At 42.4% G+C, this 26,857-nt stretch overlaps 2 protein-coding genes across 6 annotated transcripts; one reads left to right on the forward strand and one right to left on the reverse strand.

The window, feature by feature from the left end:
- Nucleotides 1–5: 5 nt before the first annotated feature.
- arhgap17b (Rho GTPase activating protein 17b) lies at nt 6–21,154 on the reverse strand. Of its 5 annotated transcripts, none has more exons than XM_070848484.1 (21): nt 20,853–21,154; nt 16,551–16,590; nt 10,799–10,903; nt 10,177–10,253; nt 9,766–9,877; nt 9,446–9,522; nt 9,097–9,199; nt 8,677–8,745; nt 8,421–8,502; nt 7,907–8,034; nt 7,243–7,354; nt 7,078–7,159; nt 6,845–6,925; nt 6,283–6,396; nt 6,087–6,178; nt 5,542–5,689; nt 4,450–4,743; nt 3,708–3,829; nt 3,234–3,629; nt 2,034–2,085; nt 1,385–1,509 (listed from the first exon to the last, which is right to left on the reverse strand). In XM_070848484.1, exons 1-20 carry the CDS (start codon nt 20,903–20,905, stop codon nt 2,078–2,080), a joined length of 2,295 nt encoding a protein of 764 aa, XP_070704585.1. In that variant the 5' UTR covers nt 20,906–21,154; the 3' UTR covers nt 1,385–1,509; nt 2,034–2,077. The 5 variants fall into 5 exon arrangements, with proteins under 5 accessions (XP_070704583.1, XP_070704587.1, XP_070704585.1 ...); XM_070848485.1 differs by having other exon boundaries at nt 1,391–1,509; nt 2,040–2,085; XM_070848482.1 differs by lacking the exon at nt 2,034–2,085 and having other exon boundaries at nt 6–1,509.
- A 2,215-nt stretch (nt 21,155–23,369) lies between these two features.
- On the forward strand, nt 23,370–25,064 carry aqp8b (aquaporin 8b). The gene is made up of 5 exons (XM_070847732.1): nt 23,370–23,658; nt 24,070–24,196; nt 24,307–24,521; nt 24,743–24,877; nt 24,987–25,064. The coding sequence occupies exons 1-5, from the start codon at nt 23,399–23,401 to the stop codon at nt 25,027–25,029; spliced, it is 780 nt and encodes a 259-aa protein (XP_070703833.1). The 5' UTR covers nt 23,370–23,398; the 3' UTR covers nt 25,030–25,064.
- The last annotated feature ends 1,793 nt before the right edge of the window (nt 25,065–26,857 follow it).

The raw sequence follows: 26,857 nt of genomic DNA on the forward strand, positions 1-26,857 counted from the left end.
CACTGTAAAATGTTGAACAATCTTTAATTATTAAGAGTAATGATGCATTGTATGATGCATAATGGGCAGAAAAGCCAACATTAAAATGCTGAGAAGAAATTAAAAAATAAAACAATCAAAGAGCTGGAAAAAAAAAAACACCCCAACAAGGTAAAAATCGTCAGCCGTAGTAAAAATTATACACAAAGAAAAATGTAATTATTTGGCTGTATTTGTTCATAGCTTTGAGCTGGAGTGGGAGTGATCAGTTACAAGCTATGAATGGAGTTCAGTTATCACAATCAATTTGTTAGAAAAAAAAAAAAATCCCTTTTAATGGTAAACTAATCTGTGAGCACCAAACTAATGTTGAGCTTGGTAAATCAGGTCAGTTGAAATCAAATAAAATTCAGATGGAAAAAAATAATCCTATCTTACTACTGTGGAAGGAAAACTACCTGAAATCCAAAAATTACAGCATGTGCGCTGTGGAGACACCAATGGAAGACAACTGCATTTTATATTGCACTCTTGCCAAAATATTTGGTCATTAACAACCACAATAGAAGCCAAGCAGCTCTAAATTTTCATTAAATTTCCTTTGGCCCATATCCACGTCTTTGGTCCTTTACACTAACAGGTTTAGTGCTGTGTTTAAGTGTGTGTGGTGATTACTGAAAAGCCCTTCTCAGCTGAATGTCACATTTAGCCAGATGAAACTGACAAATTGGAAAATGATAAAGAAAAATGGCAGAATGTGATCGTCTTTCATGATAAATAGATCATCAGTGGCTGGATAACACTCACATTGCCACGCAGCTGTGCTGCTTGATAAAAAAAAAAAAAAAAATACTGGTCATTGGGTCTGACCTGCTGCTAAAGCCAGATTCACAGATCTCTGACTCCTAAAACATTCATAGCACTGAACCTACAGTAATGCTAACAACATTTTAAAAAGAAGCAGGAGAGAAGAGGAGGCTTTGAAAGCTTAGCACTCTTTGGGTTCAGCTGCTGTGTGTTCAGGTTATATATTTAAGCCCCCTTAGCCTTGAGTCTAACAAGGCTCTGCAGTCCACTCTCAAAATACTCAGCAGTTTGCAGAACAACGGGACTTTGATATGAAGTAATAGTGGGACCAGAGTTTTGTGGTTGACACCACCGCTGTAAAATGAGGTTTCTGGTTTGAGTCACAGGAAAACAGGAGAAAAGGCAGCCATTTTTCCTCCCAGAAAGCAGTCTGGTATCATGTGAGTGGAGCTGGAGTGAACCAATGTATTTGAGTTACCTCTCTGATATGTATTTGATTCTAAAACATTCAAATCCATTTCGTGGACCAGCTGAAGGAGGATTTCGATGACGACTCCTCTTTTTTTTCCTCTCACAGAGCGGTGCTCTCTGAGTGGACCTGAGGGTCTAGGGGTGGGGTTGGGGTGGCGGCGGGCTCTTGACCAGCAGAGCTCTCCCCTTGTTGGTCCGCAATCACCTCAGGGATGAAGGCTCGCCCAATCCCCTTTAGGAACAGGCTTCCGTCTGTACAGAGGACAGGCAAATAAATCAGTCTAGAAGCAAAATAACACACAGTTTCAAAATGGACACTGCACACACCACGTTTACACACTCTGTAAGACACCAAGGATTTATCTTTCTGTTAAATCTAGTTAATGTAGTACATATATAGTACCAGTTAACTCATTTTTAGGCAGTAATTGATGGGAATCCTTGGTGTTTTAACTTTTAAATGCGACAAATTTCCTTCATAGATCTGCTGAAGTGCACATACAGAATATCAGCACACAGTCAGTTTAAAGGCATGTTAGTTATCACAGAAAACTAATAGCATTCAACCATTCAACCTCAGCATCACAAGCATGTTAGTTTTGTTGCACAGCAGGGTTAAAGTGCAGGACAAATGCATACTAATATACATAAAATATATGTATACAGTATGTGTTGAGACACACTAAAAAGGAGCAAACAATCTTTGTTTCCCCACACAGACACACATGCAGTGGATGCAGAAGCAAGGCCAAGGCATCAGCCAGTCAGATTCTTACCATTACCTGCCTTGCAAAGCTCATCTTACAGGCAGGCCAGTAGCTCAGACATCTGCAATATTTACACATTTCCTGTCATGCATCAAGATCACCACAGTTACATTTAGTGAGGCACTATGACACAGTGACACCAAAAGCCAGACAGCTACATAGAGTAATGCCCTGAGAGAAGCTGAAATCACCCAGTATACGCTATCAGCAGACAGCCATCGAGTGAGTTCATCGTCGCTGCGACGCCTACACACAGAAACCATTTTAAACTACGCTACACATCACTGAACACATGTATTTGTTGATGTTTCATGCACTGTGGTTCAAAACGCAGCAAGAGTTTCTCAAACAGTGAACTATTTATTCTTAGCTCCACTTTTACCAGCTGCATCGTTAAAGTGATGTGCACATTAATGCATCGATAATTATAATCCAATAATATACTGAAACTTCCCATTTTGCAAACTTTTGGTACTTTAAGTATATTTTGATGCTTTTGAACTTTTATTTTTGTAAAATTTTGAAGTTATAATATATAACTTAAATATTTAATTGCTGAATAGTTACTGATGATTTTACATTCTAAATACATGAGGTTATTAAATATGATAAACTGTACAAACAGCTCCATGGTATATAAAGCTACAACATTAATATTGCACTTAAACATGATTGCATCTATGATATATTACAATCACATAATGAGTGTTCTCACATTTGATACTTGAAGTTCATTTTTCTGATTTTATGTCTGTACTTTTACTTCAGCAGGATTTTGAGTAAATTACTTTTGTAACTTGTTACTTTTTTTTATTTTAGTGCTGCTACATTTAACTTTAATAAATGATATGAATATATATATACAGTATATATATCAGTGTCTTTCATCTGTGCGCCACAGCACTGCAGAAGTGGCCTGATCAAAGACACTGCTCTATTTGGAGCTAGATGAGAGTTTCCACTGAAAAAGAAAACTTGATCATACAGTACACATGTTGTACACAAACACACACATACACACAGAGTCATGCTTTGTTAAAGTACAAGTACCCTGAAATATTATTAAACTCTCCGTGCTCTTATTTTCTTAAATCTACGGTTATCTTTGTATGCATTGCTGGTGCTATTTAAATATCATTATATTCCCCACCATTTCTTATATAATGTTTTATAATAGAAACACTGAGAAAGAGGGAACAGACTGTTTACCTGTTATAATCTTGGAGCCAGAGCTGCACATGTCATTACCATGCTCATTTGCTGCAGGTTGTGGGGGCGGCGGCATGCTGGGTCGAGGTCGTGGCCTGGGAGCCGGCCTGGAGGGGCGTGGGAGGGACCCAGAGTGGTGAAAAGACAGCGGGTTGGACTGCAATCTATCGTGAGGTGGAGTGTCAGGAGGGGTGGGGGTGCTGGGGGGAGAGGGATCTGACTCCCCTTGGGCCTGGTGGGCTTGAGGAGGCTGCGGAGGAGGGTGGCTCGGGGCGTGGATTAGGCTGTCTTTGCTGGGGTGGCGTCGGGGGGTGATGGGTGGGTAATGAGGAGAGCCGGGGGTCTGGGCAAAGGGGCTGGCCTGTTTGGGTGGAGCCGGGGCCTGCTTCTTGGTGCCTTTAGAGAAAAACTCAATATTAACTATATTAATGGCACAATACTAAATAATCAGAATAGGAATGGTCACTCTTTTACCTCTGCGAACCATGTGCGGACTAGGCCCCCTGGATCCACCCTGAGAGTGGGGGGTTCCTACTGTAAGATGTACTGAACCATTCCTCTGGGGAGGAGGGGTGGACGTGAGCTCACGGGCTGGGCTGTGGAAATACAACAAATCCAAATGTTAATCCATCAACACGTCATCTTTGCTTTGCATTTAACAAGGATGTGCATCGGTGCAAGAACTCATGCATATAATACATAAAACAGATTGCACAGATTTCCATTCAAGGGATAATTACACTAGATGAAGGTTATTACATGAGGAATAACTCTGCTATAAGTAAAGTGTCGAGAAGAGGATGCAAAAATCAGAAAAAGGTTTGCTCAGTAATGTGTTACATGCAAGATCAGACATCGCCACAAAGCAGTCACTCAGACAGACGGGTGGGCAGGCAAGGAGAAAGGGGAGTCCATTTTCAAAACAGACTGAGTTTGATCAATCATCACAACAAGCAGGAGGGAGGATAAAAGCTGCCTGTAAACAAAGCATCACAGGATTTTGCTGCGTTACATTCTTAATTTGTTAAAAATAAAGCCAAATTAAAAGCTGTGGACGTAATAGACATTGTTATTCTTATGATTTCCTGTTTTATGACTCCAATATGGGAACTCAAAGATCAAACAAACACATGACAAACACAAAGGGTGGGTGAGCTCCGGATTGGCTGATTGGCTGCGAGCAGTACTGTTGCTACCTCAGCTCGCTCCTCCTTACCTGCTCTCCTCTGTGCTGAGCTGGGTTACAACCTGAGGTTGCACTGTGGCTACCTGGACCCCACCACCCAGACCACCACTACCAACACCACCACCACCACCGCCGCCGCTCAGGCCGGGCTGCTCCGCCTCTGTAGCCGGGGATGAAGCCTGGGGCTGGGGATCAGGCGGGGCAGGACCCCCGGCTTCCAGAGGGGGCAGAGGGGGTTGGAAGGTGGGTGAGGTTAGCTGTGGGTGCTTTCTATTTACAGCGCTGGCTCTACGTGGAGTGGGCTCCGGTTGTTTGTTAACGGTGCTAGGGAGGGGGGGAGAGGGGAGAGAGTTCAGGAGGGCAAACCACACGCCGTCAGACAGAATGAAAGGCCAAGAAACTGAGGGAGAGAGAAAAACAGTGAGCGCAGAGACAGACAGAGAGATGGTGACAGAAAGAGACGCCACTTCCTTTGAGTGAAACCAGTTAAGAGTCCAAAGGACATAAAACCACATGATGTGACCTTTTAAATAGAGCGACTTGGAACTGCGACATCTCTGCAGGGACAGAAGAGACAGATGCCACACCGTACAAAGGAAATGCAACAGAGGAAGCCCACACAAAACATAAAACCAGCAACCTACAGTGAGACCTAAGCTTTAATAGGAAACAAAGGAGATAACACAAGAGTACACAAGAGTAAAACACAAGAATTAGAACTCCAGACAAAAATTGTATCGCAATGATACTGAAAAATGTTTTTTTGTTAACATCTGAAAGAAAACTGCTTTTTCATCATTTCAGTACCAACCTTGAGGAAAACACAACTGATTAGCTTGTGTTAAAATCACCTAAACATAATAGAAAATCACACAGAACACCATTCCCTTCTTTTACTTATCAGGAACTGGATTCATGGGCGCTACACTGGACTACGGCACAGCTTTGAAGTCTGGGCTGGGCAGCTCTTCAGTGGGCGTTTCAGTGACTGTGATGGACTCGTTGGCCACTACATAGAGGGCCGACACGACCGGGCCCCGCGACTCCTGCCTGCTCAGTGTCTTGGGACGGGATGGGAGGGTCAGGGGCAGGCTGAGGCTGAGGTTGGGGCGAGACAGGTACCTGTCTTTACGGGGCGTGTGACTGTCCCCGTCCTGCCCCACCAGGCTGCCGGGGCGTTTCCTCTCCAGTCCGGGTTCAGGTTCTGGGGTGGCCGGGGTGGCTGGGTGGGTGGGCATGGCGAACATGCCCGACACGTTGAAGTCCACCTCTGGAGAGAAGAAGGCAGGAACCAAATATTAATGAAAATTACAAAAAGGTGGTAAAGATGATCTTCTTATTCTAAAAAATGAGTCTGTGATGTTCAATAATTATATTGTTTGTCACACACATTCATGTCCTCCCAATGATGATTGTGTGTTTGTATTTTGTGCTGATTTGCAAATGTTAGCATCACCATTATACCTGTTAGTCATCAGTATGCCATTGTCATTGTGAGCATGTGTGCATGCTGGCGTTAGCATTTAGCCCATAGCTTTACATTTCAGCAAATAAAAACAAACACCTTCATATGGTATTAGTACATCACCAGACAACATTCAAGAGACACTGCCAATTCGTTACCTTTCAAGAACTATTGCAATAAACAACAAACGGCGATGTTTTACCGTCAGGGAAGAACCAATCAGCGTGCTGGATAATGGGCTCGATGATGGCGACCACGTGGACAGATGTAGCTGCTGCCATCTCTGCCAGCGTCCTGAGAACAACCAGGGACAGACGAGGACGCTTCATCAACCTCAGCTTCACCTCGTACTCAGAAAGGTAACGTAAATATGAGGTAGCAGATCACAGAGGTCTTACCCCTCAGTCTTTGCCCAGAGCAGGTTGGGCCCCAGCACTATGGCGATGTTGCTGGGAGTCATCTTATTAACATCGCTGTCCTGAGCCAATTTGGCCAGAAACTTCACCAGATACCTGAAACACAGACTCTGATTGCTTTCAAAACCTCTAAGCTCCTGCAGCTGTTTTCAAGTGGCTGCCAAGCTTTTGGTATCGTGACCCCATAAAACAAGCGATGGCCTTAGTGCAGACGTTGTTGTGACAAGCTCAACCACAGTACTTTTTCCCCTCTCAAACTGTTATGTTTGAAAGATTTTTTAGATGCCTGAAGTAGTAAAAAAAAAAAAAAAGGGAGAAGAAACTAAAACATCTCTTCATTTTTGTTCCCTTTTCTCAGCTTTATCTTGGGACTACTTGTGGTCACTCTAAGCAGAAGTGAGTGCTCCAGTGAGACGTCTCATATGGCACCGAAATGACTTCTGAGCGTCTTATTTTACGGCTTGTAAGAAATCTGCTGTATCAATTAAGAAAGCGAAAAACAGAACATACATTCAGTTCTGTACCGATGTAGTGATGCACTTACCTGAAGTTTGCCTTGTGAGTCTTTGGCAAACGGTCACATGTCACCCACAAGGCCTGAAGCCTCTTGTCAGAGTCGGAAACACTGAAATCACACAGGCACAAAATATTTGCTGGTTGCATAAGTGCCAGAACATCTAAAGCAGCAAACACTACTGAAGGCACGTGCTTGATGCTTATTAGAGTGAGTGTGTTTTACAGGATATTAAAAGGAGTAATGTCTGTGTGTCTTCTTACTTGGAGGCCTGTATCCACTCGTCGTACAGGCCAAAACTCATTAGAGGTTCAGGAAGTTCCCTGAGATAGGACTTCAGGGCTCCTGTGTATGAAGAGAAAAAGCTCTGAGAAAATGATCTGGACCAGATGGTTTCACTTTTTGTGGATTTGTAGAGGAGGCTGTACCAGCGACGGCGTGGGGATCAGAGTAGAACTCCTCGAGCTGCGAGGTGGAGCAGTCCAGCGCTGCTTTTAGCTTCTTCAGTTTGGAAGCTCCGGCGGCTATTCTGAAGAGACCCTGTGAGGAAAACGTAAACAAGATGACTGAACAGTGACTTTTCGAAAGGTACAGGTGACTGGTTTCAATCCTAAAATTCAAGAAGTGTGTCTGGGTCGGTATCCGGAAAGGAGAAGTAAAGCATATAAAGTGTAACATCCACCAAAGGACAGAGAAAGTCGAAGGAAATGTGGTTCTTTCAGGATGAGTAACAAACAGACAGACAGTTTTGTTTCCGTTAACAAAATGTCTTAAATTGTCCTCCTTGGTGAGTTTAGTGATATGGTTAAATCTCAAGAGTGTTATAGTGAACATGCTAATGGATAACAGATGCCTAAGCACACACACATACACACACAGTGCTTATTCCCGCAGCCTCAAGGCTAACTGACCACAAGTTGGCCACAAATGTTTCCAGACTGTACGTGCCGTCATTTCAAGAGAGCAGTCCACATAACCCACATCTCTACGTCCAGCAGCAACAGAGTGGTGTTTAATGAGGACAAATTTATGTCAGGAATTTTGGTTTATTAATCCTAAACCAAGGGTTCTCTTTCTCCCCAGCCATCATACCTCCTCCTTCATGCCGGTCTCCAGCAGCATCATGACGCAGGCCTCGATGGGCAGAGCGATCTCACGGTTACTCCTCTTCAGGTGCTCCTCCAGAGCCGTGCCGAACGCCGGCTTCTCCATCCAGGAGTCTAGAAGAGAGGTCAGTGTTTGTACGCTATTTTTCAAACAACATTTATTTTCTACTCTTTTCTATACTCCTCTATAATTGACAGTGAACGTGGCTTATATAGAGTTATAAAGGTTATGGTGTGTGAGTTGTAGTATTAGTTGGAATTGCATGGATGGATTGTTTAAAACAAAAATGTATTGCTAGGTGTAATCTCTCCTGTCACCCCACTGCCTCGCTGTCACAGTGATACTTTCCCTGTCTGAAGTCTTTTTCATGCACATGCATACATGTAAAAAGCAACTACGGCTGCCAGATCTAATACTATACCGTAATTTCACGAGGAACTGAAAAGGTGCAAAGGTTGTTTTTTTTTTTTAAATTGCTTCCAGATTTAATGCTGCTCACCTTGCTGCATTTGGATAGTCGGTATAGCTGCCTCCAGAGCTGCCAGAGACCTCCTGTGGTAGTCTGCCTGGGCCTCTAATAACTGGTATACATGCAAAAACATAAACACAAGTTGTTTGTACAAGGTTTTGGCATACAGAGAAGCAGGCATTCACAAGGCTTTGCCAAATAACACAGTTAAAGTGGAATGGGTCAAATCTGCATCGCATTTCCATTTTGATTCTGGGCCATTTACACTAGACTGAACTGCACCCACCATGACATAATAGCGTGCATAATCTCCCTCTTTGGAAGCAAAGTTGTACAAGTCTGCAGAAAGCTGGTCCTGTAGGATGAGAAAATACATATTTCCATACATGGCAAAAATATTATGGCAACCTTAAACCTTTTAATTCAGACGCAGATGAACTCCAGATGACAAAGCAATGACCTTTAATTACATGGTCTTAATAATGTGCATAGCATGTTTGTTCCTGGTCCACTCCTGTTACAAGGCCTCCTTTGTTCAGCGATTTCATAAGATATGATCCTAACATGATGAGGAGGCCCTGGCTGGACTGTATATACTGCATACCTGAGCCACAGTGATTGGCAAAGTGTTGTACCATCGTGTGGCCAACGCACAAATTGTATGAGTAATAAAACAAAAAACTGCGAACTGAAAGAGAGATTCTACCTTGCATATTTCTACTTTGTTGAGAGCCTCCTCCATCTCGTCCTTGAGCGAATCCACCTTCGCTGCCATAGCCTGGTTGTTGGACTTTGTTGCCTGATACCACCTGCAGGACAAGACCGCGGTTAGACACTCATCTACAGTAAGCATGAGCACATTTTATTTAAAACATGTACTTTCTTACTAAGCAAACTCTTGTTCATGTTCACATTACATCATGCAAGAGCTACAGTCACACTTTCAAGATATTAAACATGCAAAAAAAATTGTGCAATTAAAGTTAATAGTTTTAAATAATGGGGCTAATTAGAACTTTTATTCAGCACAAAATTCAGACTTTTATTCCGTGTACCTCGTCTTGGCAGAGTCATAGTCCAGAACCAGTTTGGCGAGTTGTTTTCTCTGCTTTAGTATATTGGGAATCTCTACCTGTGAGAGAAGCAGTGAGGATCATGAGTACAGCATGAGCGCACGTGCACTTTATTATAGTCAGCACTGAGTCAGGACAGCACCTCTACAGTGAGAACATTTTGCCAAAATGAATCATGCTGAATGGTAATATAACACAAAAAGATGCCAAAGGCCATAAAAGTACTACTTAAATAAAGACACACACAGGTCATAAGTGATACAGTGTGAGGAGGGCTGCGTTTTTTTTTGTTTTTTTTTTACCTCTGCCAGTTGGTTGAGAGGATCTAGGATGTCTCTCTCGATCTGGACTTCATGCTGCATCAGTTCAGTCGCTAGCCTGGTCTCCGCATCCCCACACACTTCCATCATTTTGCTGCTCATGCACATGCACACAGGGATGTATACAAATATGACCATCATCACTACTTCTCTCACAGCGAGAAAAATGTTAAAGTATAAGAAAACAAAATGCACACAAATACACTACACCCTAACCCTAACCCCTTAATAGACCCTTCACGACCCTTTCCCTAAAATAATTACATATAATATTGCATTTTGGTTCGTTAAGATCAACGGTATTCATATTTGAGACGGACGGACAGACGTCTCAAATGCTCCTGAAACTGGTCTTGCAGGTAATAAATCTTGTAGTTAGCTTCCACATCTCACCCAATCAGACTCTCGTCTCCCAGCTGAATGCCTCCCTCCTGCATGGCCTGGGACAGCGTCGTCAGGGGCAACTTTTTCTGCAAACAGACCAGCAAAAGAAGTGTAGCCTGCTTACAAATGTGTGGTGAGCAAACAGCCGAAAGATAAGCCAATGAGTAGCTGCAGTCGTGAAAAAGTAATATACAAAGCAAGACAAAGTATATACCGTGTAACGCCGATTCCCTCTGAGATTTGTCAGTTTTATTGTGTGTATGCCTGAGATAGCTCTGTTATGCAGCTCTAGTGTAGCTGGCAGGAGGCCAGAGCTGAATATTTTTCTCCTGAGTCTCTCTCATATCAACGTGTTACATAAGAGGAGATGCAATGTGTTCATAGCACAAGATAGCAGCTCCTTGCAAATCCTGACAACAGAGTCACAGTGATTCACCCTTATGAGCCACATGCTAAACCAGGATTCTCTTACAGCAAAATGGAAAAGCTCTACATGGGGAGCCTGAGTTTGTAGCCTGTTGCTAACATGCTGAGGTAATAAAATGTGATTAGATAAGATTAGAGTAGCGAGCTGCTGAGTGAACGAACAGTAAAAGCAGAGGGTGACTCTGAGAAGTCGGGTGCTTCTTACGTGTCTCTTCTCCGTGTCTGTGCCCAGTTGACCCTGCAGACAGGACACCAGCCTCTTGTACGTGTTGTGCGACACCAAGCGCACAAACTCCATCCGTCTCTCGATCTGCGTGCGTGCGCACAAAGACACAAAAAGTTAGAAAGCGGCATCAAAATCAGGACAAGCGAAACAGCTACTGTGAGGAGAGCAGGACGAAGGAATCTTGTCTCCCTGCGTAATGACAGTTTCATCTTCTCAGCGCACATTTTCCTGTTCAACAGCCCAGATTGAGAGCTACGAATCACAACACAGGAGCAGCACTAGCGCACACCCATTTCTAAACTTTCCATCCTGCTCTTGTTCTTGAAAGTTGATGGAGGACGTCGATGCTGTTGGTCTCGCTCGGCGTGCAGCGTTACAGCAGGAATCAGCACTGACAGCCGGTTGGAAGGACTTAAGGCAGATAAGAAACACCGAATGATGGATTGTGGTCGTCAGGGAACAGAGAAAGCACCATGTAGAGATATTGTCAAGGACGGATGAATCATTCTGACTGCAGGCCTGAGGTGATTTACTGGTTATGCTTCATAACCAGTTATTTATTGAAGTGTCACACGGTGTATCTGGAAATATGAATACTCATCCAAAAGCATTTGCTCGCTTTTCCTGAAATTTAAACTCTGTGTAACAGCTTCCTCACTGAAATAAATAAATACATGTAAATACTTACATAAATGTAAATACTGCACATAAAAATAATACAAACAAGGGATTGCTGTGACCATATAAATGTGGCTGAAACCTAAATTTTATTTATTTATTTTTGATTTAATTAGAATTTTATAATGTAGTGTCATTGACACAGATACCCAATCTGCTTAATAATGTTACTATTGAGGCCAATTTAGATACAGCTGATCAGTGCATCCTTACATGAAACATTGGTGATATAGTTAATCCTTCACAGTTACTATTAATTAATAGTAAAATTAATTGAAAGTTGTATTATCATCACACGATAATGCAGCTAAAAATTTGATGTTGCATTAATGAACAATCCAATAGGAACGGGCAAATTGTCCACTATCGCTGTATGTGTTATATTAGATTGCAATGTCAATACATGATGTCGTGTAATTTATGGAAAATCATTTGAGAAGCTGTTTATAGAAAGAGGAACCACATGAGTCTGCTTTGGACAATCCAACAATACAAAAACAAGCTGCTTCACCACAGCTGAGATATCAAACGTTTGGGAAAAAGAAATCCAACACTGTCGTAAACAAGTCTTGTTAACTGAGTTGCCCACAATGGCCCAATAAAAAAAGGGGTATAACTGCTAAAAAACACTATATCTAAGAGCTCAAAAATAAATTCCAAAGTGCAAAATACACTAATTTGTTTTACAAAACATAAAATAAATTCCAAAAACAGATGATGCATGAATGGCAGTTAAGTCGGTGGTGTAAGTGAGTGACTAATCGGGAAACACAATGTATCAGTGTTAGTGGGGAAAAAGCAAGAAAAACACATGGAGAGAGTCTCTCTGAGAGGAGTGACTGGGAGCCCTGGGCCCAGGGCCTCCTCTCTCCAGTTACCAATTACACAAACCTGCAAGAAAACCAGGCACAAGACTTTTCCACAGAGAACATTTTGGCTTGTCGCAGTAGGGAAAGCACAGGTGTAAATAATCAAATGAATGATGGCTGAATTCCATTTAGCTGCTATAGTTCTGTGCATGCTGGCTCACTGTCATGGCTTGCTGTTACAGAGCCATCGTTAATGTAACACCGGTGCTTTTCCTACGAGGCCGAGTCAAAATGTCTGCTGTGAAAAACTATCAGTCCTAAGGGCAGTCACAGAATCCAACTCTTTGATCTCCTATTGTCCCTGAATGCACCACCTGCTCTTAATTTAATGACCATGTGACATTAGTTGATTTCTCTGTTACTGAAAAGGACTGAAGCCAGTGGCTGAAAGGAAGGTGGGGTTAAAGCACCTAATGTCTATGGTATGCTTTGGAAAATGGTCAGCAAAAACAGTAAATGTATAGTTGAGCTGCTAACGTATGAAAAACACACACACCAGCATGGTCATTAAAACCAAGCTGTAGTTAATTAAATTTACTGTTGTGTACTTAAATTAAGTTCACAATTTTAAACTGAAGCTAAAACTGTAACTGTAGCGTTAGAGACATGCTGATTCTGCAGCCAACTAGCTGTCTGTCATTTAAGTATTCACTTCCTCTTCCTGCCGTGTCACTACATCTGCCAGGTCCCCATGTTGCTCTCACTCCTCTTCCTTGACTTTTCAGCCTCACTAATTTGCCGTTCTCTGTACAGCATGTCGGGCTCTCCGTCACTCACAAGCGCTCTTCCTCCCCCTTCTTCCCTTCACTCTCTCCTCCCTCTTTCCTGCAGCTGTTGCTCCGTGCCAGACCACAGCTGGACTTGGCTTTCTCATCTGGATCCAATTGATTTGTTCACCATTCAGCTGATTAATGCATGGAAGTCTAGCTCTATCTGGCGGCTCCATTGGATCCAGACCTCCAAAAGCTTGTCGCCAAGAAGGAAAGAAAGGGCCCTGAGTGACTGCAGTGTGGGCGGTTAGTCTGGATACACTCAGCGATTGCATTGTCTCTGCCGATGGAAAAGTGTTTCCGTAAGTGTACACCAAAAGGCCCTCAGGACACACACCGAAAATACAAAATATCATGTCTCTGATATCGAATTGCAGTTTGTTTTGTGTAATATGTCTCAAAGTTTACCCATATTTCTATAAGTAACCTCCTCATATATGACACTAAGAACCTCCTTTTAACATAAGAACTCATTAAAAAAGAAGTCTGGTGATCTTAACCTTCAATTAGCCAGTCTCACATCTCGTGCAGCAAGCTTTACTGTGCTCACAAGAAGAGACCCGTCCTCAGGGAGAGACTCAATTCTGGAAACACACAGTGAAACACCCTGAAAAACTGAAGTCATGGAGTTGAAGACAAAAAAAAAAAAAAAAAGCAGGAAAGCCCCCTGCTCACAGGCACAGACAAGCACACACACTTTGACGATTAACAGGACAGAGACATTCCCTTCCGCCTGCCTCTCCAGCTGTAAAGCTGTCCAAAGGTTTACCGGCCTGTTACTGCCATCTTTTTTTTTTCCAGAAAGCAATGAACAGAGCGAGCTGACGACCTCTGACCTGCCACAGCAGAAAATGTGAAGCGTTTAGTGAGTCACAGAGGAACCGGGCGGGTGGACACAGTTTTTGTTTTCTGGCTTGGGGCTGGTGAACTGATGGGCTGGCTGACCTTGTTGGCAGGATGGCGAACTGTCTGCTTAGATGATGACAAAGCGGAAGCAGGATTCATATGAAACAACAGCCTTGTTTATTTAAAAAGTGTAGCTTGACACGCTTATTCTCCTTCTTGTCTAGAGAGAGAAAATTGACACCACTCTAATGTTTCTGACCATTTCCAACCATTCTCATGCATTCTAAGTGTAGTTTAGCACAAAGACTGTGCGCCAAGTCAACTTTACATAGTGGCCAAACCGTGTAATTACAACAATGGCGTGCATCACGTGATGCCATTGGGCCCAACATTTTTTTCCCACAGACTCACAATGTGAAAGAGTCTGGAAATCAGCAGATGAATATATTTGTCACTACTCCTGCAAAATGACTCATTTCACCATCAGAATTTGATCCATTCTGACAGATAACATTTCGAAAGTCTGGAAAAGCCTCACGATTAAATAATTTTATTCCCATTCATTATAGCAAAGGGCTAGCCAGCTTGGCCATGGGCCCAACAATGCCCAAAGATCCGGGTACTTTTATGCCCCGGAAATCAAACTTTTTTTGAGCTAAGCTAACCATTTGGCTGTTACTAAATATTCAGCATGCAGACATGAGAGTGGCTGCTTATTTTACGTTCAGCAAGCCAGCAAGTGGTTTTCACCGATAAAGAAACTAAGGCCGTCCGTTTGGCTCACTACCTGGTTATCTGACAGATACCTGCAGCATCAGATATGAGTAACACACCATTATGTATTGTAAGTTGTATTCAAATGCTGCTATATGGGACCAGTTTCTGCCTGACTCACTCTCTCCTGTGTGAGGCCAGGCGGGTCTGAGAGCCTCCTCAACTCTCCCGCAGAGGCAGGACTTGTCCAAACAAGATAAATGCCTTAGCCAATGCAACGGGCTATGGAAAAGTGGAAAAGAAAAGACTACAACGACATCATGGAAATCACAGTGTCAAATTACTAGTTCAGAGAGGGGAGTGTGAGGAGGGGGGGGAAGGAAAAACTATTCTTTCTCTACTCGTGTTTGGAAAATGGGAGGAACTTTCCCAGCTAATGTGATCAAATTAAAGGCCAATACTGATTCACCGGTCTACGAATCAGTTAACTGTGAGCTGCACGTATTTACAGAGATGACTGTAATCAGCCTGCATATCTGAGAGCTGGCTGAGTCCTGATTGATTGCACTAAACCGCAGATACTGACGGGCTACTTGGAGCTCAAGTTGTTGTTAAGCTAAAAGACATCCAAGCCACTTCCACTATGCTGACCGCCTGACAATCACATTCCTCACTGAGAGCTGGAGCTAAAGGAATGTCTATCGCAGCACAAAGCTCCCGTCGTTCAGGACGAGGACCAAAGACGAGGGAAAGCATTCTCTGAAAGGGCTGGGTCGGTTTGGGATCTGTGCTTTTGGGGATAATAATGACTAAATTGAATTATTACCACTGTTAAAGCAAAAAAAAAAAAAAAACAAGCCTGCACTGCTTGATTATGTTACTGTGTGTGCGAACCACATCGGGGTTCATAGTTCACTGCTGCATGCCATAAACCTTTGACTTCCACGATTGAACGAGAGGCTTTCCACTTCACCTTTATTTTTCTTTCCACAAAAGCTTCTTTCTCCTGCAAACATGCGCCGTCTTTTTCAGCCTCTTGTATTTCTTCACCCTCTTTTTTCTAGCAGTGATCTCACAGCTTCACTACCCAGAGTGCTCCCATCCCCCAACATACACAACCACACATACGATCACAGCCTACATCCAGTATGATTTCAAGATAACAGAACATTGCCAGGGTTTGACTTGAGTGGAAAACCATCAGGCACTTCTGCTACGGTGCCAAACACCCGAGCTGGCGAGGTATTACTGAATGAAAGACTCTCCAGTAATGTTTTAATGCCAGCAGTTGTACTCCAAGACTGCGGACAGACTTGGCATCTACAAGCTGCAAAGGCACGATGGCATTAACAGAGACTTTAAGGAGAAGTTTTAAGTCCTCTGATAACTTCCGAATTTCACTTGTGTAGAAGTTTTTTTTATTCTGAGTTATGGTTTAGAATAAAGTGGGTTAGACAATGAACAGGATATGGGTGGTAATAAACCACAGTTACATTAACCTTGTAACTGCAAAGGGTGCAACAACACAGCTGCTTGTGGTTCAGTCTCATATATAATATGCTGAAAGTAATTTGCTTTGACAAAAAACACATTACAGAGTGACAAAAACTACGCATAATGTACTTATTTCTCTTTAGGCATAAAAAGTGTTTTCTATTTACACCTTTCTTGGCATTTGTATAATAATGTTTCTTATAAATTTTGAATTTCAAATACAATAATTAACATAAATAAGATAAACTTGTTATTGAACAAAGAGTTTACTTAATCCCGTCAACACTGTGACAATTGGCACAGTTTGAAGCTGCCTCACTCTGGTGTACACAAACGGCGATAGAAGAACATGATACTCACCTGTAAGAGGTCATCACTCAGCACCTCAGTTTTCTCAGCCCTGTTAAGGGAGACACAAACACGAAGCCAAAGGTCAAATACTGACAAGTAGAGAAATAAAATGGAATGCAATCTCGGGGCATACGTTCAGGGACACACCTTAAGCAGCTTATTTGAAATAAATGCCTAAAGATATGGACAGTTTGGACACGTCTCACTCGTCTGTACTGGTGCAAAGCGCGACGCAGTGTCATACTGTTGCATTTCAAGTTAACAAGACCTAGCTTGCTGCACTGGTGAGCCCACAGCAAACAGGACCATCAAACTAAAGCTGAACCGTCTATCCAGCTCAACCTGTCTGCAGTTTGTGCCTGCAGCAAAGCTACACAGTGCAGAAATCGCTCGAATCCACAAAAGCACGAGCACATCACTCACGCCTGTGGCTGTTTTCCATGATGGACCTGTCGGATTCCTCCACTCTCTCCGAACACACACTTCCTGTTGTGTCATCCCCACCTTGTTTGTTATGGCAACAGGGGGAGGTGTGTGTGTGTTGTGACCAGAACATGCATTTTACCAGCAGAGTGAGAACATTGTTTGGGAAATGACGACATTTTGGCCGCTCCTCACAACTTCAAAGGGCCGTTTGAGGGTTTTAAGACTTGGTTTTAAGGTTAAGGGTAAGGTTAAGGTTAAGGTAAGGGGCTGGGAAATGAAGTACAAATCACCTCCCTGATATCTGTAATTAGACACACTTCTTTACATGCAACCTGAAACTCTCATAGCAGATTTCAGCTCATGTCAGAGACTAATCACTGCTCTCTACTTCTTGCTTTGAATCTTGCTGAGCTGGTGAAACCAGCAAGCGAGCTCATCACTCCCCCTCGTCAATATCTCACAAATACACCAGTATTACCGTATCACATCGACACACACATCCCCACAGACCTCTTCCTTCCCTCTGCCAGAGCAGGCCCACGCTATAGGTTTAAATCTCGCAGGGATCAATTAACCCTCTCCCACACACGAGCTATTACCTAATACCGTTGTAAGTTACACCCTACAGATACAGGCTTACCTCACTGACGCCTGAAATATGAGCAGATTTTTTTTCCCAATTTCAACTGGTCAAAGGTGGCAAACCAATGATGAGCCACGAGTTTCTTGTCTTTTCATGATTCTACGCATTACTTTTTGTTACATGTGCCCCCACCTAGTGCAAAAGTGTTGTAAACTGTAAACTATTTATCAATCAGCAAATATTTTGATAATTAATTAACTGGTTAAGCACTTTTTGAGGCAAAAATGTACTGATTTAAGTCGTTTTCTTGGTCTTTTATGATAATAACTAGAATATCTTTGGGCTTTTGTTCTGCTGGTCAGACAAAACGTGACAATTCTGAGATGTCAGCTTCACAAGATTCATAATCTTGCTCATTTCTTCGCTGATTTTCTGAGCCAGATTAAAATAAAAGCTCTGCCAATTTTATTAATGCATAGTTTGACTGTTTGTGTTTAGATAACATTTCAATTTTGTGAGCTTTGGCATCTTTTTGTTTTGAAGGGAATTTTGCAAGACCCAGCCTTGTTCAGGACATACTGTGACTTTTCCATCTTGATTTAACATGTTTTTGCTAATTTCTTTAACATACAGAGCAACACGCCCCGAGCAACAGAGGGATTTATCCAGGCAACGAGGAAACTCCCAGTTGATGCATCGAACAGAGGACATAAGATGGGTTTGACCAAATCACTTTCATATATTACTAATGCAGACAGATATGGCAAATAAGCCAATTATGTATATGACAAAGTCACAGCTTGTTTCTTTAACAGCTCGACAATGATTGTGATGGGGTGAGGTACGATCTGCAGCCAGAATACCTCCACACACATGATCGCATTACACATTAGGCTTCGCTGCCTGCCCTCTGAAAGAAAGAGCTACATGAGCAATCTTTAGATTCCTATCAATATTGAATTAGCATTGATTTGACTGGAGTACAGCTCTGGCTCTGGGCGGCAGCAGCTATTGTTCCAAGAATAGACTCCCACAATGCTGGAGCCTGCAAGAAAACCTGGAGAAAAACGGAGCAGAAAGGCAGAAAGAGCAGAACAGTAACTGTGTGTTATTTGAATGGACTTTTGATTGCCAGCGAGAAAATGACAATTAACCGCCTGTGTTTTCATCCCAAATCAAAGTTTTGTTAAAAGAGTTTGAGGCAGAGAGGTATGCAAAGATTCATAAACACAGTTACCCCGCATGCGTTTACCACAACACAACTACATGCAAATCAAGCTGTACATCCTCCTTCTGAAATCGCATGCAAATGACACCGGCTTCCTCTTTTATAAAAAAACACCCCCCCTGAGCTGCGTGACGTCCCCCGGCCCTCCACTCTGTCTGTCCCCGTCAACAACCACAGAAACATGCTTACTCCACAAAAACGCTCCAGGCCTGGCTCTTCCTGAGCCAAACAGAGAACCACATCATCACAAACGGTCAATTCACTGGTTTGTGAAACAGATAAAAAAAAAAAAAAGTCATCTTAGTGCTACAGTAGCGATCAGCTTCAAGTCCATCTTCATCAGCATTTAATTTGGCATCAACAATTAAAGTAGACCCCTCTAAACCCAGTTAAAGCAAAAATTAAACTGGACCAACACTTTTTTGATAATGTAATTTTATACTTTGTGTGTGTGTCATTAAACTGATGTAAAGCTGAAAAGATCAGTCGATTAATTGTTCAGTAAACAAACAATCTGCAACTATTGCGATAATCCATTACTATTTTTCCAGTCATTTATTGAGCAAAAATAGCAACAATGCTACCATGTCTCATTACAAGACCTCTCTTTATGCATACACAGATATGTGTTTGCTTGTGTCGATCACTGCCCGCATAGTTTCACCTTAGCCATCTTTTAAACACAGTACTGCTAATATCAACCACTCATCATATCTCCCACTTTGTTTTCATCATGCAGTGGTACAAATAGCACCAAAGGGATTTCCTGCCATGTTACACTCTGTCAAGCTGTAATCCACAGTGGGCGTGTGCTCGCAAACACTTCTTCCTCTTAATGAGCGAGCTGTCATTCTGCTCCGTTGAGGTTTACTGCTCTTACACAACGTATGGAGGAATGTATGTGAGGAATCTGAGGCCAGTGGCTGCAGGCTGTCTGTTGGAAAGTCATTTTGAGGACACAATAAGGAGACATCGTCTGGAGACGACATTAATGCAGTAATAACTGGAGACGCAGTGCCAGTGGTGGCTGCTGATGGAGAACAGGGCTGGAAACCCCCAAGGGGGCCAAGATGAAGGGAGAGGAGATGGTATAGATATAGTGTGTGTATGTACTAACTGCCAGTCTCTTCACATACCAGGAAATGCATGTTTGTGTGCACATCCTAACCTACAACTGCAGAAATAACAGTAACTCTAAACTATGATCTTATACAGTGAAAACCTCTCAGTCCATCAGTTACTGCTGGAGCTAACGAGGCCTGTGTGAGCCCAGAATCACTGCCCTCAGGTACGCTGAGCGTTACAGGGATGAATTAATCTAACTAGAGCTCAAACAGTTAGTCAATTAATCAATTAGTCGACTGACAAACAAACCTGAAACTATTTTCATGATCAAGTAATCGTTTTTAGTTAATCCATCGAGAAAAATGTCAAATATTTGCTGCTTCTGTAGCAGCTAAATTGTGAGAATTTAATGGTTTATATGAATTTTAAAATGAAAATCTGTGGTGTGTTGGTCAGAAAAGACAAAACTCTCAGTCCCCATTCAGATAGTAGGAGGATACTGATGTGATTTTTCATGAAGAATGCTTAATATTTAATTATACTTAATATTCTCTGGTGGTGTAGCAGTTCAATTGTGAGAATTTGCTGCTTTTCTCAGTTTTAAATTACTTTCAAAAGGAAAATCTTTAGACTTTATACCCTTTGTTTGGGTCAGATGAGACTTTAAAAAGATACCAGAATATTTCTACTATTTTATACAAAGGAAACCTGATATGTTATTGAACATCAACGTTTCCAAACTCCATGTACATGTGACAAATACACAGGTTTAGTTTCTTTTTGAAATTACTCAACAGCTTTACTTCCCCTCAAACTAGATTAAGTATCCAGGTATTTGTCACGCAGAGACGTGGCCCAGCCCTTCGGACACACACACACACACTCACACAGGAGACAGCTGACAACAGCAGCAACACTGAATTTAGACAAATCACGAAAAGCGACCTGCTGGAGCGTAAATGTGTGACATCCACTTGCAACAGTGGTTGTTATTATAATAAACACTCACCTCCCAACAGTCTGGTTGGCGAGTTGCCTCATGCGATTGAACTGTTTCTTCATGTTTTCTCCTCCTCTGCGTCTCCTGCAAGTCTGTGAAAGTTTGCCTTCAGAGCGCAGTCGTTCATCCACCGTGGGTCCAAAAAGTGGCGCTACGTCGCAGCCATTGTGGCACAAAAGGCTGCGCTCCGACCGCTTTACGCACTACAGCTCACTGGTTTTCCTGCTTAAACTCGGTGACATTGGTCGTCGCTGTCCAAACGCGGAGGGATCAGCTGAAACAGCCCCTGACGCGCTCCTGAGGCTCCATTGCCACGACTTCCTAATGGGCTGACCGTTGAGTGCAACCAGTGTGGTAGGAAGGAGGAAGTGCCTTTACTTCCCTGCTGAATGCTGCCTGGCTCAGTGGTGACATGTGATACCTTAGCAAGAAAAAAAAAAAAAAAGCATTGACTCAGCTTTTGTCTGTCATGGTCATGGCAAAGTCACATACGTTTTGCAGAAACTAGTATAAAAAAAAAATCATGTTAAAGTGTTAAATTGGGCTGATTGTTAGAAATAAATTACTGACCCTAATTGAATTGAAGAAACATGACAAAAAAAAAACTAACCACACTTTACCAAATAAGAAAAAAGCAGCAACATTAAAGATCAATCAGCAGCTTGAGCAGAGAGCCTTTTAGTTGCATTTTGTCCACTGATCCTGCGTCAGTCTTGGTTATTTCACAGTTGCCTTCAGGTAATCTGCTCTCCGGACTGATTGGAAATCAGTCATCAAACCCTGAAACACCACTCAGGTGTGTTTACAGAGATCTGCTTCCACCTTGTGGCTGCTGTGCTGTCATGACATGAAGCACCCTCTGAAAATCACTCTTATTCCAACAGAATTACACTATAAAGCATTTTATCATCAGAATAAAACGCACAAAATACGACCGGTGTTCGTGCATTAAAGCAGTCCACTCTGTGTTATAGAGCTCATATTCAGGCTCATGGCAGCGAGAAATAGTCCACCAAGCCTTTTCCAGGCAGATGGCACTCCTCTGTCTTATCTGCCTTTGCAGCCTATATTACGAGGGTCAATAATGTACAGATCATAAAGGCGTTCCTATCTGAGCAGCAGTCATGTCACAGGACCTATGAACCCTGTTTGTCATTGGACTGATGGTGTCTAAATGATCCCAATAAATGGAGGAAAACATTTGCTGTTTGTTGAACTCCTCAAACTGTGCTCAAGGTATTTTAACCCTGGTTTGTTAATGTTAAAGAACAACTAGTGGCTCAGTGTCACATTTACACAGCACATCGTGTCCAGCGGGGACTCAGAGCCACACAAAGCAGCTTTGAGAGAGAAGCTTCTCTCTTCTGTAGTGGTAAAAGTACACTTAATTAGTCCTTGTCTTCCTTTTCTGTCACATTGTCAAACTCTTGAATGTGAGCTTTACAAAAACTAGTGCCAGCTTCATGTTTAAATTGCCCTCAGGCTGACAGAAAAACAAGAACAGGCCTTTAAAATACTAGAAGAGTCGATTTATCCCACGTTCAAATGCGATTTATCTTTAAAACATACACCAGTTTGTATTCTCACAAGCCCCTGTAGGTTTTAATAGGTAATGTATATAAACCAGAGCCTGCTGTGCATCTTAACAACCTGATATTTCAATGTGATGAAGGATCTTCAGTGATCACGTGGATTTTGCTGTTCAGTATCTCCACCTACTGGTGGACATCCACACACCACATAGCAAAACTATCCATGTGGGAGTTCTTTTTGTATAATCATAAATCCTATGAATATTTAAAACATCTTCTAAGAACAGCAAAGGATTTATTACAGTCTAATTTTTTGTTTCTAGTAGATCTACAGAGTAAAGATGTCGGGTTGGTTGTGTCTGCTGTGTGTGTTCTGCAGTTATTGTATTTTTTTTTCATTTAATGTGTGATCATCTTGTTGGAAATGATTAATTAGCAAGTGGAAAATGCTGTATTATGAAATTATACTACAAGTCACTGACTTTGCTCTCAGGTAAACTCAGGTTTAACAACTGATCAATTGATCAACTGATACATTTTTAGGATTTAAGAAGCATGAGTTTAATGGTACTGAAGTCCCACTGCCTCTGCATCAACTAGTCTCTGCATTTGCTGCCGTAATTGTCTGATTGTCCTGCTTTGACCCTGCTGTGGTAAATCAGCACCTGAAAGCATGTTTGTGTAACATCAGTAAATTATTAAGTTCCAATCATTGACAAAAACTAGCTGATTTTTAAACAGTGCACTTTATGCCTGAGTTCACAAACTTGTCTGCAAATGCATGAAATATTTACCTTTGCAGGCAGACTCTTACAATGAGAGGGCAGGTGATGAACAAACTATCCTGGATTAATAAGAAAAAGGGTCAGTGAGTCCACAACAGGTCAGTGGAGCAGATCTACCACACTCTAACCTCACACACCAAAGTCCATGTGATTAGCAGGCATATTTGTATGCACACTTCGGGGCTGCACGCTCAGTGTTACATCTTCGACTCTCGCAGTCGGACCTCACTGAAGCCTCATGGCTGAGGAGAAGATGGAGATGGGGGAAGTTGGGACGTCTCTTATGACTTCGGAGACCAAGCCGCCTCCAGCCAGACCTCCTAACAAATTTGAGAGGGTGTTTCAGCCCTGTCTGGGCGAGCTGGTGGGAACTACGTTCTTTGTGTTTATCGGGTGTGTGTCGGTCATAGAGAATGTGGACTCTGCAGGGAGGCTTCAGCCAGCTCTGGTGCACGGCCTGGCTGTGGCCATCATGGTGGCTTGCATGGCTGAGATCAGGTGAGGATCATCTCCAGTGTTCAAGAGGTTTATGGACATTATGCAGACTTTATTGTGCCATGAATGCCATGAATCATAGGATGGAAAATAACAAATTGCTTAAAACGTTGTTTTTTGTTTTTTTTTCAGAAACAGGATTTAAAAACACTTTTTAATTGTTAATTGTTGAGTAAAATTGAAAATTGTCTCTTTTTCCTCATCTTCTCATCATATTTTTTTACATTTCATAATGCTTCTCTGCTCTTTGGAGAGTTATATTTAGAAAAAGTCACTGGAATGAACCAGTCCTTGCTGTCCAGTCGTATTCATTGTTAAACAATTTCATCTTATATATCTAATGCCCCCAAACTATGAACTTTGAAGGCAACATAAAACAAAAGTGAAGTTTTCTCTCTATTTTTGCCTCTCCAGTGGCTCCCATTTCAACCCCCCGTTCACCCTGGCCATCTTTCTGTGTGGAGGGATGGAGATGAATATGGTGGCCCCATACCTCGCATGTCAGTTACTTGGAGGGGTGCTTGGAGCTGCTATGGCAAAGGTGAACCTGTCTCTTTTTTGTGTCATGAAAATATCCACGTCAGACTTTCTTCTATGTGCATAAAATCAGACCTCTTTCTGGCTGAACTGTGTCCGAATTGATGCCAACAGGCGATGACCTCGGGAAAGAACTTCGACAAAGCCCACGGGGCTGCGTTTGATGTGCTGAAGTCAACAGATCAAATAGGAGGCGCTTTGTTCGGAGAGGTGGCCATGACCTGTCTGGTCACCATGGTGGTGCTGCTGGGGGCTGTTAACACCAAGACCAGAAGCCCCCTGGTGCCATTTATGGTGGGCTGCACTGTTATCATCAACATCTTGGCTGGGTGAGTGAAGACTAATGAGAAGAAGAAGTGTGAAGTTCGCTTCTACAATAATTTGATTCTTAATATCATGTAGAAATGCATTTATCTAATTTTTACAGGTTCGTCCAAGTGAAAGAGTTTTAAAAATCACATCTTATTTGCATTTTCACATAAATATCATAATTTTCTACACAAATAATGAGAAACCAATCTGAATATCTCGTATCTGCTTGTTTTGTCAGTGGGGATGTATCTGGCACCTGTCTGAACCCAGCTAGAGCCTTTGGTCCAGCCATAGTGAGCAACTACTGGACTTACCACTGGGTGTACTGGGTGGGACCCATCTCAGGAGGCCTCATAGCAGCTGCACTGGTTCGGTAGGTGCAACACACCTTCTTAATGTTAGGATCTAATTGGTAGGATTGGTAGTAAAGATTCATTACTGACCCGACAAATGACAAACTATATGCTTCCCCGTTTTTGCAGAGTCCTCCTCGGAGACAGGAAGATTCGACTCATTTTTAAATGAAAATGAACTTAAGTGGGATAAATCATCTACAGTTACATTATAACCCTCATCTTCTTTTGTTCCACTGACATGTTTGCACATGATAATGCTTTCTTTGCAATACAATACATTTTTTACATTAAAAAAAGGTGTTCACGTTTGTTTTTTGGCCTTTGCCTTGTACAGAATGTAATATTACGCTTAGCTTACAGATTAATTTAATATGGTACAGGTTCTCCTGCACCACTATAGGTACAGTTAAAGTTAAACAGAGTTGTAGATGATTTGTAAATGGAGTAAACGTGTCTCTCTAGTTCAGAGAAATAAATTCTGGTCTTTACTCTGAAATGGAAACTCTAGTTTTCAACCAGGTGCATGAGCGACAACAATTATATGTAAACCTTTAGAAAAACTTCCAAACTCATTACCTTTTCAGTCGAGAAGATTGAGAACATTTAGAAAAAAAGAAGAAAAAAAAAGCTTGAGCCAAAATTCAATTACTTCAGATTTTCAACCACAAATGCTGTGCAGCATTAAAAGCAGACCAAATGGCAACCTTTTCAAAGCTAAGAGACATCTCTGCTTCAGCTTTGTCCTCCTGGTGCCATGTGCCTGCTCTCTATAGCCGGAGCAGTGAATGCCTGTTCGGCAGTGGAGGGTATCACGCTGTTTCCATATTGTACCCCTGGGCCTCCCCACAGCAGTGGCCCACATGGGAAAGCAGGCCAGGCGGTGGGGTAAACCAATTACCCCCCAGTCTGGGTGGACTCCTGCCGGCACGCTACACGGCAGCTCCAGGCCGAGCCCTCCTGGGCTCGTTCCCCATGAGAGCCTGCTGGAATTCCCAGAGATGAGAATTGTGTGGTTGCCGAAGCCTGCAGAGAGGCTATATTTTGCTTGGAAATTTGACATGGTGGCCCCCCGGGACAATACTGAGGGAGGAGACTTCAGACTGAGCTTCTGTAGGATGAAAAAAAAGTTTTTGGAAAGCTTAAATTTGATCTTGATCTTTTTGAAACCCACAGACACCACTGGGTACCCACAGTTTATTTTTTGTTAAATAGCTGTAATGTTAAAAATTGATTGAGCTTTTTGTGCCATAAGTATAATTTGTCTAATTCATTTATATATAATAAAGATATAAAATGCACAAAGACAATATAGAAATGTCTGGAAGTATGTTTTTAGAAGCTAAGACATCTTAAATGTGCATGTTGCTTGTTTAAAATCAGGTTTTAACCAGAACTGAAAGACGAGACAGGCATACAAAGAAGAGCAACAGAGATAAATATGAGCAATAGTCTGAACACAGAGCAGAAATTAGAGAGCGGAGAGTAAAAGGCAGGAATCGGCCCTCCTCTCACCTCTTGGATTCATGAGCCCTGATGGTTTCTAGATGACAGCAGCCGTGACAATGGTCATTATGTCTGCCAGAGGCCTTGTCACTGCGGGGCCATTGTGTGGCCGCCATTCACCACACAGTCATTTACACTTTCATTGGCAGCTATTTAGTCCTCATAAAAAGTTCAACACAGCAATTTGTGAGCCCTGCTCAGCCAAGGAGAAGTGCGGAATAGGCTAAGAAAGCAGTTGCTTTAAAAGTCAATTAATTGTTCCCCTCTTCTGGGAGGGGCCGAGGGGGAGGATCCCCAGGCTTTGGGGCCTCACATCTGTCCATTTGTCTTCTAGGGCCATGATGCAGGGGCCACACCACTCAAAAGAAGTGTCCAATTCAGTCTGCTAAGAGCTTTGGCCATCTAAGGAGATTTTGTATTTCATTTTATGCTAGGACTATCCTATTATCATAAGAATCTGACCACAGAGGAAAAGATGGGATACAGAAGCTTGT

Source organism: Pempheris klunzingeri, chromosome 17, assembly GCF_042242105.1.
Source record: "Pempheris klunzingeri isolate RE-2024b chromosome 17, fPemKlu1.hap1, whole genome shotgun sequence".
Lineage (NCBI taxonomy): Eukaryota > Metazoa > Chordata > Actinopteri > Acropomatiformes > Pempheridae > Pempheris > Pempheris klunzingeri.

What these genes read in the sequence shown, in the direction of transcription:
- aqp8b (XM_070847732.1), top strand. Translation starts at nt 23,399, where the DNA reads ATGGCTGAGGAGAAGATGGAGATGGGGGAAGTTGGGACGTCTCTTATG. An exon ending in TTGGAGCTGCTATGGCAAAG is followed by an intron (nt 24,197 to 24,306) that starts GTGAACCTGTCT and finishes TGATGCCAACAG; the next exon opens with GCGATGACCTCGGGAAAGAA. An exon ending in ATAGCAGCTGCACTGGTTCG is followed by an intron (nt 24,878 to 24,986) that starts GTAGGTGCAACA and finishes CCGTTTTTGCAG; the next exon opens with AGTCCTCCTCGGAGACAGGA.
- arhgap17b (XM_070848482.1), bottom strand. Translation starts at nt 20,905, where the DNA reads ATGAAGAAACAGTTCAATCGCATGAGGCAACTCGCCAACCAGACTGTT. An exon ending in CAGACACGGAGAAGAGACAC is followed by an intron (nt 10,254 to 10,798) that starts GTAAGAAGCACC and finishes GTCTGTTTGCAG; the next exon opens with AAAAAGTTGCCCCTGACGAC. An exon ending in GGAGACGAGAGTCTGATTGG is followed by an intron (nt 9,878 to 10,176) that starts GTGAGATGTGGA and finishes GTGCATGAGCAG; the next exon opens with CAAAATGATGGAAGTGTGTG.